The 15912-nt window shown below is 41.3% G+C and overlaps 2 protein-coding genes across 2 annotated transcripts; one reads left to right on the top strand and one right to left on the bottom strand.

The window, feature by feature from the left end:
- Positions 1–3269: 3269 nt before the first annotated feature.
- Positions 3270–7768, bottom strand: LOC146454945 (uncharacterized). Its single transcript, XM_085094957.1, has 2 exons — positions 4456–7768; positions 3270–4347 (listed from the first exon to the last, which is right to left on the bottom strand). Exons 1-2 carry the CDS (start codon positions 7719–7721, stop codon positions 3270–3272), a joined length of 4344 nt encoding a protein of 1447 aa, XP_084951083.1. The 5' UTR covers positions 7722–7768.
- A 2148-nt stretch (positions 7769–9916) lies between these two features.
- LOC146454944 (uncharacterized) lies at positions 9917–12726 on the top strand. The gene is made up of 2 exons (XM_085094956.1): positions 9917–9925; positions 10578–12726. The coding sequence occupies exons 1-2, from the start codon at positions 9917–9919 to the stop codon at positions 11394–11396; spliced, it is 828 nt and encodes a 275-aa protein (XP_084951082.1). The 3' UTR covers positions 11397–12726.
- The last annotated feature ends 3186 nt before the right edge of the window (positions 12727–15912 follow it).

The following is a 15912-nucleotide window of genomic DNA, read 5'->3' as shown; positions in this document are numbered from 1 at the left end:
TTGATATGGATAATGAGTTTGTAAAACAGGTAAGGGATATGAGTTCCATATTTAAGAATTAGATCATGGGCCGACCTTTTTTATGAATAAAAAGTCAACGAGGTGTCTTCGGGTTGTAAATGTGCTGAAAGAAAAGCAAAATTCGTATTTAAATTGTAAAAGCTAAGTGGCACTGAGTTGTGGCAAACTAAACCATTACGGTGTATCTCCAAAAAAAATAATGAAGAGAAATTTTACAACATTTCACAACATTCACGACACTCACGAATTAACAGAACGTAACGATGAATGTTTCCTAAACATTTATTTTGTAGTATACATATGTCAATGTGCTTATGCAAATTTTTAACTAGCAAACTAGTGTACCAAAATCAGTTCGGCTAAATGGTCCAGGGCTTAGTTCCTCAGTTGAAATGTAGGAGGTTTTCTCTTAATATTAAACCGAAATATTGGAGGGTCACTTTCCAACTTTTGTTAACGATTCTTATAAAATTGAAATTCAGACTTCTGGTCATTTGAGTAGCAATATGACAGTTATAACGTGGCGCTAGCGCTTATACCGCATACGTCTTCAAAAACGTTTTTAAATGGATGGTAAATTGGAAAATGGAAGAAAATGTCTTACAAGTTACAGTGACTTCGCCTCCATTTGAAAACAAATTTTCGTTGGAGAAAATTTTATGTAAGTTTCAGAGTAAACATTTCTCGTTAAAGTGGCAGCTCTGTAAACAGCTATTTTCCTAAACGTGAGTTGAATAAATTTAAAATTCCATTTTAAAATAACACTCTGAAGGCAAGTTTATCAAAGCAATGCCCATCTATTCGGCACGCACTAGGCGCAGTTGACGTAATGTTTTGCAAATAATTTTATTTGTGGCAATGGAAACTAGGCTTACTTTGTACGTTGTGCTAGCAGATTTTCGAGAAATTTTAGTGAAGTTCACGAAAACATTTAACAATTATTCCACAAGCGTGCGTTGGATATTTAACAATTAGATTATGAGTTCGAAATTTCTATCGCGTGTTTGCCCTCATCAACTATCACGCGATAGAAATCTAATTGTTTTAGTAAAAATCTAATAATCGTTCAAAACTTAAAAACAAGCTAAGACAGGTTCTAAACACCTATGAAATACCAGTTGAGCCTTCGCGCGACTGAACGTGATATCTTCACACCTGAAAAGATCGCCGCTGCTATGGTTAGATGATAAACCGCGCCTTTGCAATGATTTGGTATTTCGTTGGTGTTTATATAATAAACAGAACATTAAATGGCCGCTTGGAGGTACAAAATTTCTCTTCTCGTGTTGAAAAATATTTTACTCGTTCGCAGCGCTCACTGGTGAGATATTTTTCAAGAATTGAAGAAAAATTTCGTATCTCCGCGCGGTCATGTAATATCCTCTATAAATAAGTCACGCCAGGCACTACTCAAGTTGCCGTGCTCCTGTTCAGTAATAGATCACAGGTGACGTCAAAATGTGAAAAGAACAACACGAGTTGGAGGCGAGTGTGTCACTGATGTTCTTACCGCAATTTGACGTCTTCGGTGATCTATTACGGAACAGCCGGACGGCAACTTGGAATCTATTTGTTTTATACAATTAACAGAAAGGAAACATGACAAACTTGCCTCGCAGCGCTTGACTATTCGATTTGTGCCAGTTCAGGCATTTTCAAAGTCACCAACGCTACTTTCTGTGTCGGCTTCTTCTTTTCTTCTTTATCGTACTTGTAAACAGCTGCCTCCTCTAACTTTTTTCCGATGCCTTCGCTTACTCGAAGCAGAATAATCGAGTAAATATTTTCAAAACTGTGAGTCTTTTCGTTGGGATAACATCTGCTTTGGAGATTTGTTTCAGGCAATTTTGTTTTAGGCAATTTCAAATAGACAAGAACACTTTCGCCTTGGTTTCTTCTTTTTCTTGTTTGTAAATAGCTCCTACTAACCTTTTCTAGAGGCCTTCACTTGCTCAATTCGAAATAATCTCGCAAGCATTTTCAAAACCGCGCGCCATGTTGGACAAAACAAAGAAAACAATTTTCCCGTGACGTCATCTGTGTCTGTACTCTAATAGATCATAGGCAACGACCAATCACAGCGTGCATAGTTTTTGTAGCCGCTGCTAATCACTCAGCTCTCTACTTTCACTTTATTTGATATTTTCACCATTGGAAAGTAACTCATCCCGACGGTAAACAAATCCGTACCAGAACGGTTCTTGAAATACAAAGATTAAATAAAAGATGTTAAAAATAATACTACAAGTAAACGACATGGAATGAGCAACTGAGAAACAATAGAAAACGAACGACTAACACAAGAACGTACCTTATCGGTGATTCTACAGAGAATTAATCAAGACGGGAAGAACGGCGAGACACAACTATACAAAACTGAAAACGATGCGCACACTGAAAACTTATGCAAGAAAACTGGCTAAAAAAGGGTAAAAGGGGGTGACAGAAAGGCTATTTACATACATAATGAACTATAAAGGTGTGGGGGCGAAACGTATGAAAGATGTAACACACACAAATAAAACAAAAGTAGGTGAAAAATTAGCCGCGCAGAAAAAGCTATAACTCGCCGTAACACACCGGCCCCCGAAAGGCGCATATAAGAAAGCCTTTCCAAAAAAAACTAAGGTGTTCATAATGTCTGAGTTCAGTTATTTAATATCACTGTCCAGGTTAGTCTCTTTCAAATAAAGCCCCTTCTAAAAGGCAAAGTTTCCGCACGTCGCGTCGTAGAACCGAGGAGGCCGTCCTGACCAAGACCTGTCTCACGAAACCGTGCTTGTCAGGAAATACTTCTTGAACAATACCCTTCGGCCAAAATCCGCGAGGCGAAGCTTCGTCAACGACTAGAACCAAGTCACCAACAGCCAAGCTTGGGCGTGGACGGAGCCATTTCTGTTTTAGCTGAAGAGCTGGTATGTATTCGTGTATCCAACGCTTCCAAAACACATCAGCTAAATAATGTGCTTGCTTCCAACGCTTAGACGCATAAGACACGACATCACTGGTTTCTGTTGGAGACTGACAGACATTTGGACGAAGCAATAGCAACTTGCTCGGGGTCAAGGGTTCGAGGTCCTGCGGGTCACTAGACGGTGGCGTGAGAGGGCGATCGTTAAGGATCTTCTCAACTTCTGCCATGAAAGTAAGGAGAGTCTCGTCATCGACCAGTTGAACGCCTAAGAGTGAGCGGAAAATCTTGCGTATGGAACAGATTATTCTTTCCCAGACTCCGCCAGCATGACTTGCTAACGGTGGATTGAAGTGCCAAGTAACGCCTTGCTTCTGAGACAATTGTCGATTCGGTCGATGTTCCATTTCTCCAAGGCGGTCTTAATTTCTACTTCTGCTCCTCTGAAGTTGGTTCCATTGTCACTAAAGACTTCAACTGGTGAACCGCGTCTGCTGACGAATCTAGAGAACGCTTGTATAAAGGAATCGCTGGTAAGGTCGTGCGCAATCTCGATATGTACTGCTCGGACAGCTACACACGTGAACAGACACCCGTATCTCTTCATATGACTTCGTTTTAGCTTGACAAGTATTGGGCCGAAGTAATCCACTCCCACTGAAGAGAACGGAGGCGACTGTGGGGTTACCCTTGCTCTGGGAAGAGGTGCCATTACTTGCTGACATGGAGGAGCATTCCATTGACGACACTTCAAACACTTCCCAACAACACGACGAACAGCTGAATGTCCCTGAAGGATCCAAAATTTTCGTCTAATGCTGGAGAGGACTTGGTTTTCACCCACATGGCCTTCTGCTTCGTGATACTCTTTAACAATTAGGTCGGTGACGTAATTCTTGCCAGGCAGAATCATTGGGTGTTTGGCGTCGAAACTAATAGGTGCCCTTTCAAGACGTCCTCCGACGCATATGATACCATTATGGATGAACGGACTCAGCTTACGTAGAGGACTGAGGTAACCCACGCATGCGAATCTCTTTCTGGATGGACGTGAGAGGCTTGAATCTGGAGAACTTGCTGAACGCTCCTTGGACAGAATTTCTAACTCTTTCGGGAAAGATTGGGCTTGAATGACTTGAACTATTTCTCTTGTCGCACGGGAAATTTCTCCAACCGTCAAATTGCCCACTCGTGGTGCTTTCTGGGACACACGTGACTGAAGGTATTCTCGGAAACGTAACAACCAGGCGACGGATGCCTGAAGCTTGTTAAAGGAGGAGTGTGTCCGAAGTAGGCGCTCGAGGATGTCTTCTCTTAACACTAAGTGGATTTGTGGCTTTTTCCTTTTCAATTCTGGATCCTCTTCACAACAATCAAGTATCTGGAAAGGGGATTGTGGCCATTCACTCTCATGTCTGCGGAGGAAGGCTGGACCATAAAGCCAACTTTAAAACTTCTCTGTCTCTAGAATTGACAAACCACGGGAAGCGTAGACTGCAGGATTGGACTGCGAGTCCACGTACCGCCACTGACATGGTGAGGACGCATCGTGAATTATCGACAATCTGTTAGCCACAAACGTCTGGAACCTCCTTGCCTCGTTACGGATGTACTGAAGGACTATAGTAGAGTCTGTCCAGAACACAGTTTCGTGAACTTGAAGGTCAAGCTCGTCTTCGAGGAACTTATGCAATTTCACAGCTACGGTCGCAGCGGTCAGCTCCATTCGAGGAATTGTGATAGTTTTCAAGGGTGCTACCCGTGCCTTTCCAAGGAGTAATCCACTGTGAATATGACCTGAAACATCTACAAGCCGGATATACGATGCTGCACCGTATCCTTTCTCCGATGCATCGCTGAAGTGGTGCAGTTGAACATTAAGGAGGTTGCCAAACCCTCGAGGCTTCATACAACGTGGCCAGCTAACAAGCTTCAGTTTTGGAAGATTATCAACCCAACCACGCCACTCCGTTAGCTTCTCATCAGGAATTTGATCGTCCCAGCCGAAGTCTTGCTTGCACAGTTCTTGAAGGATCATCTTGGCCGGCAATACAAGAGGGGCTGCGAATCCTAGCGGATCGTACACACCAGAAACCAAGGACAATATCCCCCTTCTAGTATCAGCGACTTCTTTCTCGGAAACACGGAAGCTTAATGTGTCCTTCTCGACATTCCACTGGGTTCCCAAGGCTCGATCAATAGGCAAATCTTCAAAATCTAGAGTCATCACAGACGGTGCCCGCTCTGAAGCCGGTATAAACTCAAGAACTTCTCGGCAATTGCTTATCCACTTTGTAAGATGAAACCCGCCTTTGGAAAGCAAGTCCGTCAATTGGTGCACCAATCTTTTCGCATCAGGAACTGAGACCACCGACTTCAAGCAATCATCGACGTAGAAATTGCGATAAACTGTGTCAACGGTCTGGACGTCAAATTCACTTTGATTATCACGTGCCGTTTTCCTGAGGGCGAAACTGGCACAACATGGCGATGATTTGGTGCCAAATAGATGTACTAACATCTGATGATCAACAAGGTTGTTTGAAGGATTGCCATCTTCCCACCAAAGAAACCGCAGGGCATGACAGTCGTCCGGTGCCACAAGTACCTGGTGGAACATCCGCTCTATGTCCGACATTAGTGCTATGGGTTCTTGCCGGAATCTGAGTAGAACACCTGCGAGATTATTCGTAAGATCCGGACCTTGGAGGAGTTGATCGTTCAAAGAAGTATCACGGAATCTTGCTGCGCAATCGAAAACAACTCTTACTTTCCCAGGTTTTTGGGGATGAAAAACTGGATGATGAGGCAAGTACCACAGTGGTTTGTCATCAACGTAGACTTGGTCTTCGGGAACTCTCCTGGCGTGGCCCCTTGAGATGTAGTCTTCAACAGTCGATCTGTACTTCTCAAAAAGGGGGGCGTCCTTTTGGAAACGTCTTTCTAGGAACCTCATTCTTCGTACAGCGACATCACGGTTATTCGGTAGGCAAGGAGACTTGAAGCGCCATGGGAGAGGTAACTGATAGTGACCATTTCTAAGGCAGGCGGAACTCTCCAGAATGGCCAGGGCTCGTTGGTCTTCAATTGACATGGCTTGCTTCACACTAGATAAGGACTCATTGAAGTCTGCGTCATATAACCTCTTAAGCTGGCTTGAGATCATCTCTTGGCCGCCACTAATAAAGCTGACATGCACTTCTGAACTCTTGCTATGTTCTAAAGGACCAATGAGTGTCCATCCAAGTAGCGTACGGGCTGCATAAGGCTGCTTTCTTTTACCGCATCTTTGTTCAAATACCCAATGGGCTTCAGGGTTGTCATTACCGATCAGGATCTCCACCTTTTGGTCTTCAAGCTTTGGAAACTCAATGCCGTGTAAATGAGACCATCCTCGAACATCTTCATCGGTTGGTATGCTCCGTCTTGAAACCGGGAGATGGTCCACTGTCCACACTTTGTTCAAATGTATACTGTCATCTGACTTGAGAGCCTTGACGTTCAATTCCACCTCAAAACCGCTTCTGGATCGGTCTTTCTCGTTTACGGTTGTAAGAGAGAACGTCATAGGTTTCCCTGACAAGCCCAGGGTTTCTGCCAAACTATTGGAGCAGAGAGTGATATCCGAGCCATCATCTAGGAAAGCGTATGTCTCTACCTCGGGACCGCCATCCGCACCACTGACTCTCACGGGAACTATACGCAGGCTCACACGAGGTTTTCCGGTACCAATGGCTGCACAGTGGCCTTCATCACTAGCTCTGTCAACGTTTACCTTCTCAGGGGTATCCACTGCGGCCCTGTCAGCGGGTTGGTTCGTTTCTTCAAGGACTCTGTCGCCAGGAGGATGCAGCAACGAGTGGTGACGTTTCCCACATCCACTGAAGAGGCAAGCCCTAAATTGCCTGCAGCGCCTTACAAAGTGGTTGCTTCTCAGGCAGTTGATGCATAATCTTTTGTCCAACACAAACTTTCTACGTTCTTCATAGGATTTGTCTCTAAATTTGAAGCATCTCTCGAGATCATGATTACCATTGCAGAACAAACACGTAGTCACAGGAGCTTGCTTGTTTGCATGCTGCTTGGAGCCAAGAGCTTTCTGTGGACTCGGGATAGACGAGGTACCATTTGAACCTTGAGTCGCGAGAGTTGTTACTTTCACCGCAGGGGCATCGTCTGATTTTCTTCTTGCTCTTTGTGTAATCCCTTTGTCTTCATTCGGTCTAGTACCAACCAATTTTCCGAAGGCAGTATTGGCTACAGCGGCTCTCTTTTCCACGAAATCTGTTAGGTGAGAGAACTCAGGTTCGATATCAGCTTCAATCAACTTGCTTGACACTTCTGCCCACTTCGCCTGGATGTGAGGTGGCAGGCGCATTACAACCTTTCTGAGAGTGTCTATCGAATTTATATCTCCTTTGTATCGCATATGCTCAGAGCTCATAACGCAATTTCTCATGTCTCTCGCTAGCTGCGACAGCTTCTCGGCGTCCGACGCTCGGATTTGAGGTCCCATAACAACTCTTTCAATAAACGCACGCACAAAGATGTGTTTCTGACCGAAATTCTTCTGCAAGATATCTTTCGCTTCGCGGTAACCTTGCCCAGGAGGCAAGATAACACAGTTCTCGATGGCATCTTTTGCGACACCTGAGCAAAACTGGATCAGGTAGGACAGTCTTTCATCGTCCGCGTTAACTCTACGTTCCACATTGATTTCAAAGCTCTTTATAAATCGAGGATACTTCCTAGGATCGCCATCAAAGGAGATAACTTCTCTTTTCGGCATTTCGAGCCTTTCGAGGCCAGAGGACAAGTAGCGGACGATTTTTTCCTGCTGTTGGCTCAAAAGGCGCTGAAGGTCTGAGGCTTCAATAACTGCTTCGTTTTTCTTATGATCTCTGGACTCTTTATTTGGTACGACTGCTGGTAGCTCGCGTGACTTAGTTAGAAAACCAGACGAGAATTCATGAGCTTGTCCAGGATCCCTTTCACAAGACTGAAGATATTTTCCAATGGCTTCATCAGGCGTCTGTTTTGGCAATTGATTAAAGGACTCAAATACGCGCTCGGAATCACTGCAAAAATCCACCTCGATCTGTGCCTGGTCAGCCTCAAATCTAGCCTTAAACAGCTCCTTTTCCTTGTCTAGACGCTGCTTCTCGTGCTCTAACTGTTGCAGACGACTTAGGAGCCTTAGTTCCTCTTCAACTTTCTTCACTTGAAGTCTGGCCTTCGTAAGATTTACCTTGGACGACTGCGAAGCTTTGCTAACTCTCGAGCTACCACGTGAATCCCCGGTGAAAGAACGGGTAAGCCAAACTGAATCGTCATCTGGAAACGTATCATGCGGAATATCGCGTGAACTCTGTGGTGCTGCATCTCGAGGGATCTCGAGAGAAGGGCGTGGGATACCCTCGCGTGGGTATCCCTCGCGAGGACTCTCGCACGAAGAAGGGTGTGGCTGATTTCCAACGAACACACTGTCACGAGGAACCACGCGTGGGCCCTCGCGCGGTGCGGGATCCAATTCGGGACGTGAAGTTGCCGATTCGCACGACTTACTAAACCACCGAGCAAATTCCTCGTCAAAAAGGCCTTTCGTTTCTATTTCACGCATATGATCTTGCAACGCCCGTTCGTGTTCGTCTGAAACTGTCAATAACTGTAACAAATCTTTTGCCTTCGCGTTATACCTCATAAATAAACCGTCTAGCGTACATTTCTTGTCTAAAACTTCCACAAGACTTCCACTATTCGAAAACAACCGCTCCAATTCTTTGTATGACCTCGTTAAGTGACCTCTGTAGGCTGATAACGATCGTCTAAGTTGATTAATCTGACCCTCATCCAACAACGCGCAACTCGACGTTCGCCGCGTAAATCCTGACCCGCCTTCTGCCATAATGGAACTTGATTCAGCAAGGAAATGCCGCTGCTAATCACTCAGCTCTCTACTTTCACTTTATTTGATATTTTCACCATTGCAAAGTAACTCATCCCGACGGTAAACAAATCCGTACCAGAACGGTTCTTGAAATACAAAGATTAAATAAAAGATGTTAAAAATAATACTACAAGTAAACGACATGGAATGAGCAACTGAGAAACAATAGAAAACGAACGACTAACACAAGAACGTACCTTATCGGTGATTCTACAGAGAATTAATCAAGACGGGAAGAACGGCGAGACACAACTATACAAAACTGAAAATGATGCGCACACTGAAAACTTATGCAAGAAAACTGGCTAAAAAAGGGTAAAAAGGGGTGACAGAAAGGCTATTTACATACATAATGAACTATAAAGGTGTGGGGGCGAAAGGTATGAAAGATGTAACACACACAAATAAAACAAAAGTAGGTGAAAAATTAGCCGCGCAGAAAAAGCTATAACTCGCCGTAACAGTTTTCATCGCATTTTATAAAACAGAATAGATAGTGAGTAGCGTAGCCAATAAGAGAGCAGCATTAGTGATAGAACACTAGTAGATTTATATTAAGAGATGATAGATCGCCAACGAGGCACGTAGCGCCGAGTTGGCTATAACCATATCATATCCAACAAGCGCGCTATTGGAATAATAGTTTTTTTAAAAAAAAACAATTAAGAAATATTGCTAGATCTTGCTGATTTCACTTTGCAAGTACAACCAGAAGATAATTTAATGGCCGCTATTTCTCGGGCATGGCATAATGGTTCATATACCATGACCGCTGAGCCAATCAAATGCCTGGAATTGCATTATACAATGATCCAGATTTGAATCATAAGTGTTATTTGGTCATTTTACTCGCGTTTTTTTGTTTCTTTTTTTTTTTTCTGTAAAATTAATTGTTTCGAGGAAACAAAAGCAAAAGGAAAACTGACCTTGAAATAGATTTGAAAAAATTCAAATGTCAAGCAACTCGAGGCCTAATCAGCCGAGTGACATATCTGGGGTGTTCAGTCATGAAAGACTGAAGGCATGTTTGTTTGAGTATGTTGCTGGTACATCACACTTATGTCGTTCTAGAGTTCAAACCTTAAATAGACCTGTGAATGTATAAAATCATGAACATGTGTAAAATGAGCATTATACAACCCTTTGGGTGACTTTTTGGGTTAACCGAGCATCTCAGTGGACTGACAAATAACCTAAAGCATGTCAATGGGGAGCCAAAACCATAATCTATAAAAGCCTAATACATGTCCAAATGCATACTTTTCCTATTAATTACAAAAATCATTAATAATTCGTAAGCCTATTGACCTATCAAATAGTCGATAAAACATCACGTGCAATGGTTTTAAATCCCGATAAAACCTCGTCCTAAGTAGTATGTGGTGTTTAATGCTTTTCGCGTATGCTAATTTCCAACGTTCACAAAAGCATCATTGTTATCAACTCTCTTGACACACGCTTTTCCAGGAATATTTTTAAAGCCGTTCAATAAATTCGCAGCACGTGTTTTATTGGGTCTAAAGCCACTCGGCTGCACCTCGTGGTTATAAATCCCAATGAACCACTGCTGCTCGTATTTTAAACATTTAGCGACTTCTCACTTGATTCATTTACTTGACCATCATCCCTATGGCTACTTGTTGGTGTCTTAATTATGTCACAGAAACTAATTAAAATGTGTTCCGTATTATCTTTAAGATTTCAGTGAACAACGCATGCTCAGATCAAACATGCCGTAACAAATGCCGTAACCAAAGTCCGTTCGCCCATGGAGGCACGTGCACTGAGCTATGCGACCACGCCAAACACAAGTTCAACTGCACTTGTACCACGGAATACTATGGTAAGCTTTGTAAGAAACGTAGACCTACATCTTGTAAGGAGCAACTTGAAAAGGACAGAGGGAGCCAGTCTGGTCTGCATCTTTTGTTTGATTCAACTAGCAAGTCATTGTATGAAGTCTTTTGCGATTACACGTCTGAAAACGGATTCATTTGGAATCTGATCGAGTCTTTCAGCTTGGCTACCAAAATCGAGTTTGCAAACGAGCCATTTTATAAAGACTACCCTGTCAATCAGAATTGCTTTAGCTGGAATACGTTTCGCTTATCGCGGTCAAGGATGAACTTCACAGCCAGCCACTCCACGCATGTGCGCGCCACATGTAATTTTAACACTGATGGACTTAATTACATTGATTACTTAAGAGCCAAACTGAGTGATATTAACGTCATGAGTTTGAATTTCGACGGATGCAAAAGGTATGAATACATCAATATCAGGGGCTATTATTGCCATAATTGCACGGCCCAATTTGCTCAAAGAAATAGATGGCACGCACACGTTGACTCCTTTTACGGATCTCAGAAAGGTTGTCAGTTTAAAAGTCCCCTCGAAGGCGCTGTGAAGATGAAGAGTGGCGAAGATAACTTCGGATGGTACGACACAGTTAATCGTGTACATAGATGCTCAGCAAGCGCTAATTCTACAACGCAGTGGTGGATTGGAGAACAGTAAAAGTTAGCTGCACATAGCTGCACGTCAAACGAGGATTACACTGGAGGCAAGAAGTGGATATTTAGTTTTTATATATTAACAGACTAAGTGAGAAATTTACCAATGGCTAGAGGCAATAAACGTTAAATGCTACAGTTTGTTGAACATGTTATGTACTTTCAATAGAGCCTGTTAAATAAAATGCAAAATGTGCACACGCCAAGGGAGAAGCAGGATTCTAAACACTATATTATCATCTCTCGCTCTAAGGAAATTCTTCCAAAATTCTTCCAATCGGCATGCACAGGTAAAGAGAATAGCTAGACAAAAGGTTGTAAAAGTAAATTAATTAGTATCCGACGACGGTTTATTTAACAACTCGAAAAAAAAAAAACCGTAATGTTCAAGAAACTACAGTACGGCTTTAACTGACAAATTTTGTATTGCAACTAGTTTTTGCACAATATTGTAAAGATAGAAATACGCGTAGTGTAATGAAGTTTCATGACTCAACTTATGGCGTTTAGCAAGAGAAAAAACAAACAGAAATTAAGATAAAGAAAGGGAAAAGAAGAATAGGAGTGAACAAGAAGTTAGCTTTAGAGACAAACTTTCTTGTGTTGGGGAACTGCTGAAGGATAGAAATGTATAAGAACAACAAGGCAGACATCAGTGCAGACCAAGTAATGATGGAAACTGCTATAAGACTAACGGAGAAACTGCGCAATGAATTGGCTGAAGTCAGAAAAAAGAAGTGTGGAGTCGTAAACGTAAGCTTCTTGACCAAAGTTTCCATGAGGGGGTGAGGCATTCTACCCCAAAAAGTCAAATAAGCCATTCAATTCGGCAAAGAGCAAGAAGATACATAACTAGTAATGAAAGAGTCGTGAAATTGACGAAATGTTTTTCCAGCAAAGCTTCCTGAGTAAACTGGTGGTTAAGCAAAAACAACACCGAAATGCCATGCAAGGCTGTTTTCTTGTAGTTGTTACTGTTGTATCAGTTAGTTTTTTTGTGCTTACACTAAAGATCAATATGGTAAAATTATCCTACATTTTGGAAAAGAAGTGTCTTTTTGTCTTATAAAATACGACATGGAAACCACTTAAGAGCGAATGCCCACAAGAATCAAACAAAATCGGAAAATAGCGGCAAAAGTGTAAAAACTCAAAATCGCTCAAACTTTGGCTATCAGTAGTCCACACTGAGTTACTTATTGCAATGGAATTAATTTGTCTAAAAACTTTTTGTTTTGGCAGAAAATAACCATAATAAATTTCGGTGCTAGTTACGAGAAATTTCGACTTGAAAATTAACGATTTTTAAGCAAGCCGCTCGCCTTAACTGTAGAGCAAGAAGACATCGACTTATTATCAGCTTATTGTACATCTCTTCCCGATTTAATTTTATTATTTCTATGATGTTTGAAAAAACCATGACATCGAGAGGGACCTGAACGTAATCCCACTGTTACTCTATTGAAATGACGAGCTACATTTAAAAGATTATTTACCACGCTACCTTTATCCCGAATGGGATGAACTTTCAAAAGTAAAGTTAGGAAGAAATGGAATTTTAATCGATGTAAAGTTTGTTCTGGGGAAATTAAATCCTTGTCTATAACAGAGCGCTAAAAACCACTGAAATACAGGCAAATAAGAGATTGCGTGACAGATCGTGAAAGAGGTTACAATCGTGTTTTACGGATATTTTAGCCCGAACTCGATATTAATGCTGTTCAGAAAACAACAGCATTCTCTTTTGAGAATGTAATGGTTTTCCCGTATTATATGAAACTTTGTTCGTACTTTGTTTAAACAAATTCATAACTCCCAGGAAAAAAAAAAAGTTATGACATCGGGAGGTGTTCTTGTCTCAGACTTCTCAATGCTTTAACTGTAGTTTCCTTTCGAAGTTTACCTATTTGTTTGTTGCGGGTGAGATGATTTGTCTTTATTCTATTCGGTTGTGAGAACTACTTACTCATTCGTCTTATTTAGCATGAGATCTGATCATGACAATAAATGCTATTATTGCCTACTTATGACAGCTTTGATTGGCAACAAAATTTCAGCTACTTGTATACAGCTATTTCAATCAACGTTGTCGGATTAAAATCAAGCTAAAAGACAAGACCGCAATGTTTTGTGGGATTATTTTTTATGAATAATTTCATCAAAATCATCCCTGCACGTGCAGGTCATTGTACTGCTAATTACAACCTATTGTTTTCTCCAGGCATGACTGATTTTGATGAATTTATTCATAAAAATCCCACGTAGACTTTCGGTCTTGTCTTTTAGCTTCATGCTTTGAACTGAAAACGTTAACTGAAATAGCTGTATAAATGTCGTATTTCCTCGAACAAAGCCGGGGCGATTTTTTTCACACCAAAAGAGGGCAATTATTCGAGCAAAAGCGATTATTCGAGGGAGACGATTATTTCAAATATTGCTCTCTAGAATTTGTGTTCTACATATTTTGTTTTATTATTAAACCGATCAGGATATAATCGCATCAAGTAAACTGAAAATAGGCTTTTAAAGTGTTTTAAATTTGGTTCCTTGATTAATTTTCAATGTCAATATGATATTCTTGGCGTCAGAGCTTGAATCGTCACTGATCAGTTTTGCTGGATAAAAAAAAGGAGATGCTGAGAGGGGTGGGGTGAGGGCGATTATTCGAGAGGGGCGATTATTTGAAATATTTTCGTCAAGGGGAGCGAAGGACGGGTACTCTTTTAGAACACTGTATTTCATAAAACTCCGGCCTTCAAATTCTTTCCGCGTTAGTGAGTCATACATGTAAATGGCATATATACAATAAAAAATTACTGCTAAATAAACCTTCACATTTACAACTAAACGTATGTAAGATCCTAGTCTATTATTCACTGTAACTTTCTATGAAGGTATGTCGTGGTGAATAAATAAATAAACAAATAAATAAATAAATAAATAAATACATGTAAAACGGTTTGTGTTTTCCTGCCTTAAAGATTAACAACATATACTGTTTTCATTACGAGCACTTGCTGGCTTGACAACTGCAGCCCTGCACCAGGTTTGAAATCGTGTCCACGAATGGCTTTTTCCGTTTGCTTTAACTTCTGATGTGTCAAGTCCGAACTGGCTTCACAGATGTTCCGTAACATTAACACTGAAAGTGAGCTAAGGGCCTCTTCATATGATCCCGGTTACCGGGATGGCTCGGTAAGCGGGATGAATTTTGCAGTCCGTTCATATGGGAAATTTCATCCCGGTTACCGAGATGAAAAGTGGTGACGCGGTCAATCGAGCGTGACATTTACCGAACAAGCCCGGCAAGAATTTCTCATTTTTATCGGTTCTACAAACCTCAAAAGTATTGAGAGAAATGTGATGGTATATTTCCAGCCTGGTGAATGAATGAGAATGATGATTATTCAAGAAAGTGACGCAGGCATACTCGGAAAAAAGAAATCCGAGTGCTCCTATCAGGAGTCGAACCTAAGACCTTCCGATTACTAAAAAGTATTATATCTTTATCTCTACCACGAAAAGGAATTATTTTGAACTAAAACATCTCAGAAATGAGCCGTAATAATCAAATATATCCGTTTTAAGACGCGAATGTTTGGTTATAGACTTCATCCCGGTAACCGGGATACCGTGTTCATATGAGAAAATTTTCGTCCCGGACTCCCGAGATCTCGGTCGCTGAAACCGAGATCTCGGTAACCGGGCTGGCCCGCCTTCTCATATGAACACATCGAAGTTTTAACAAAAGAAACAGGAATGAGGCGAGATCTCGGTAAGCGGGCTAGCCCGGTCAACCTGGATCATATGAAGAGGCCCTAAGCTTGGTGTTAATGACTAGCTCACAAATGTTGTAGGAGTCATATATTATCGGATGTGAATGCTGCTATTGGTTGGTGCTGCAGAATACAAAAAAACTAGCTAGTTTTACAAAGCGCGTCACTCTAAGTAAGAAAGTTCGGTGGGAAAAATTCCATAACTTTTGCGTGGAACTCGTTTATAGCAACACGCTCAAATAGTTCATTTCAAGAGTGAGCAAAATAATTATTTCCGAGTCTAAAATTAAACAAAAACTAGAGAATTAGTCTCTGTTTTGCCAGCTTTCTATAATGTGTAATCATTGTTTTTTTTTTTTTTGTTTTTTTTTGTTTTTTTTTGTTTTTTTTTTTTTTTTTAACTCGTAAGGAAACTCCTCGTAAAGAAACTCGTAATCATCCAAGTAAAGAGACAAATATGTTCACCACTGGCTACGTGAAAATTGGCGAGGGAGAGAGGGAAAGCTTGCATGAAACAAATATGCTGTTAAACATTTTAGTTATCAAACAAAATGATGAATAATAAAAAACAGCAACAATAAGAAGGCCATTAATGTATTTCCATCCGGTTAGGTCTGAATTAAAGGTCTGAATGTTTCCCGAAATACGTACGTTTGCAATATTTGTCACGGTGCGTCACGCAATCTCGGTTTGATTTTGCGATTTTGTCAGATTTTGAGCGCTCTTCCACAGAGTACAATTAAC

Source organism: Pavona decussata, unplaced genomic scaffold (assembly GCF_977016875.1).
Source record: "Pavona decussata unplaced genomic scaffold, jaPavDecu1.1 SCAFFOLD_297, whole genome shotgun sequence".
In the NCBI taxonomy this organism is placed as follows: Eukaryota; Metazoa; Cnidaria; class Anthozoa; order Scleractinia; family Agariciidae; genus Pavona; species Pavona decussata.
This window is presented reverse-complemented; position numbering and strand designations above follow the sequence as displayed.

Excerpts from the sequence above, each read along its gene's own strand:
- LOC146454945 (XM_085094957.1), bottom strand. The coding sequence starts at position 7,721 with ATGCCGAAAAGAGAAGTTATCTCCTTTGATGGCGATCCTAGGAAGTAT. Across the intron at positions 4,348-4,455 it reads TCCTCACCATGTCAGTGGCG|ACATGAGAGTGAATGGCCAC; the intron begins GTACGTGGACTC and ends CTTCCTCCGCAG.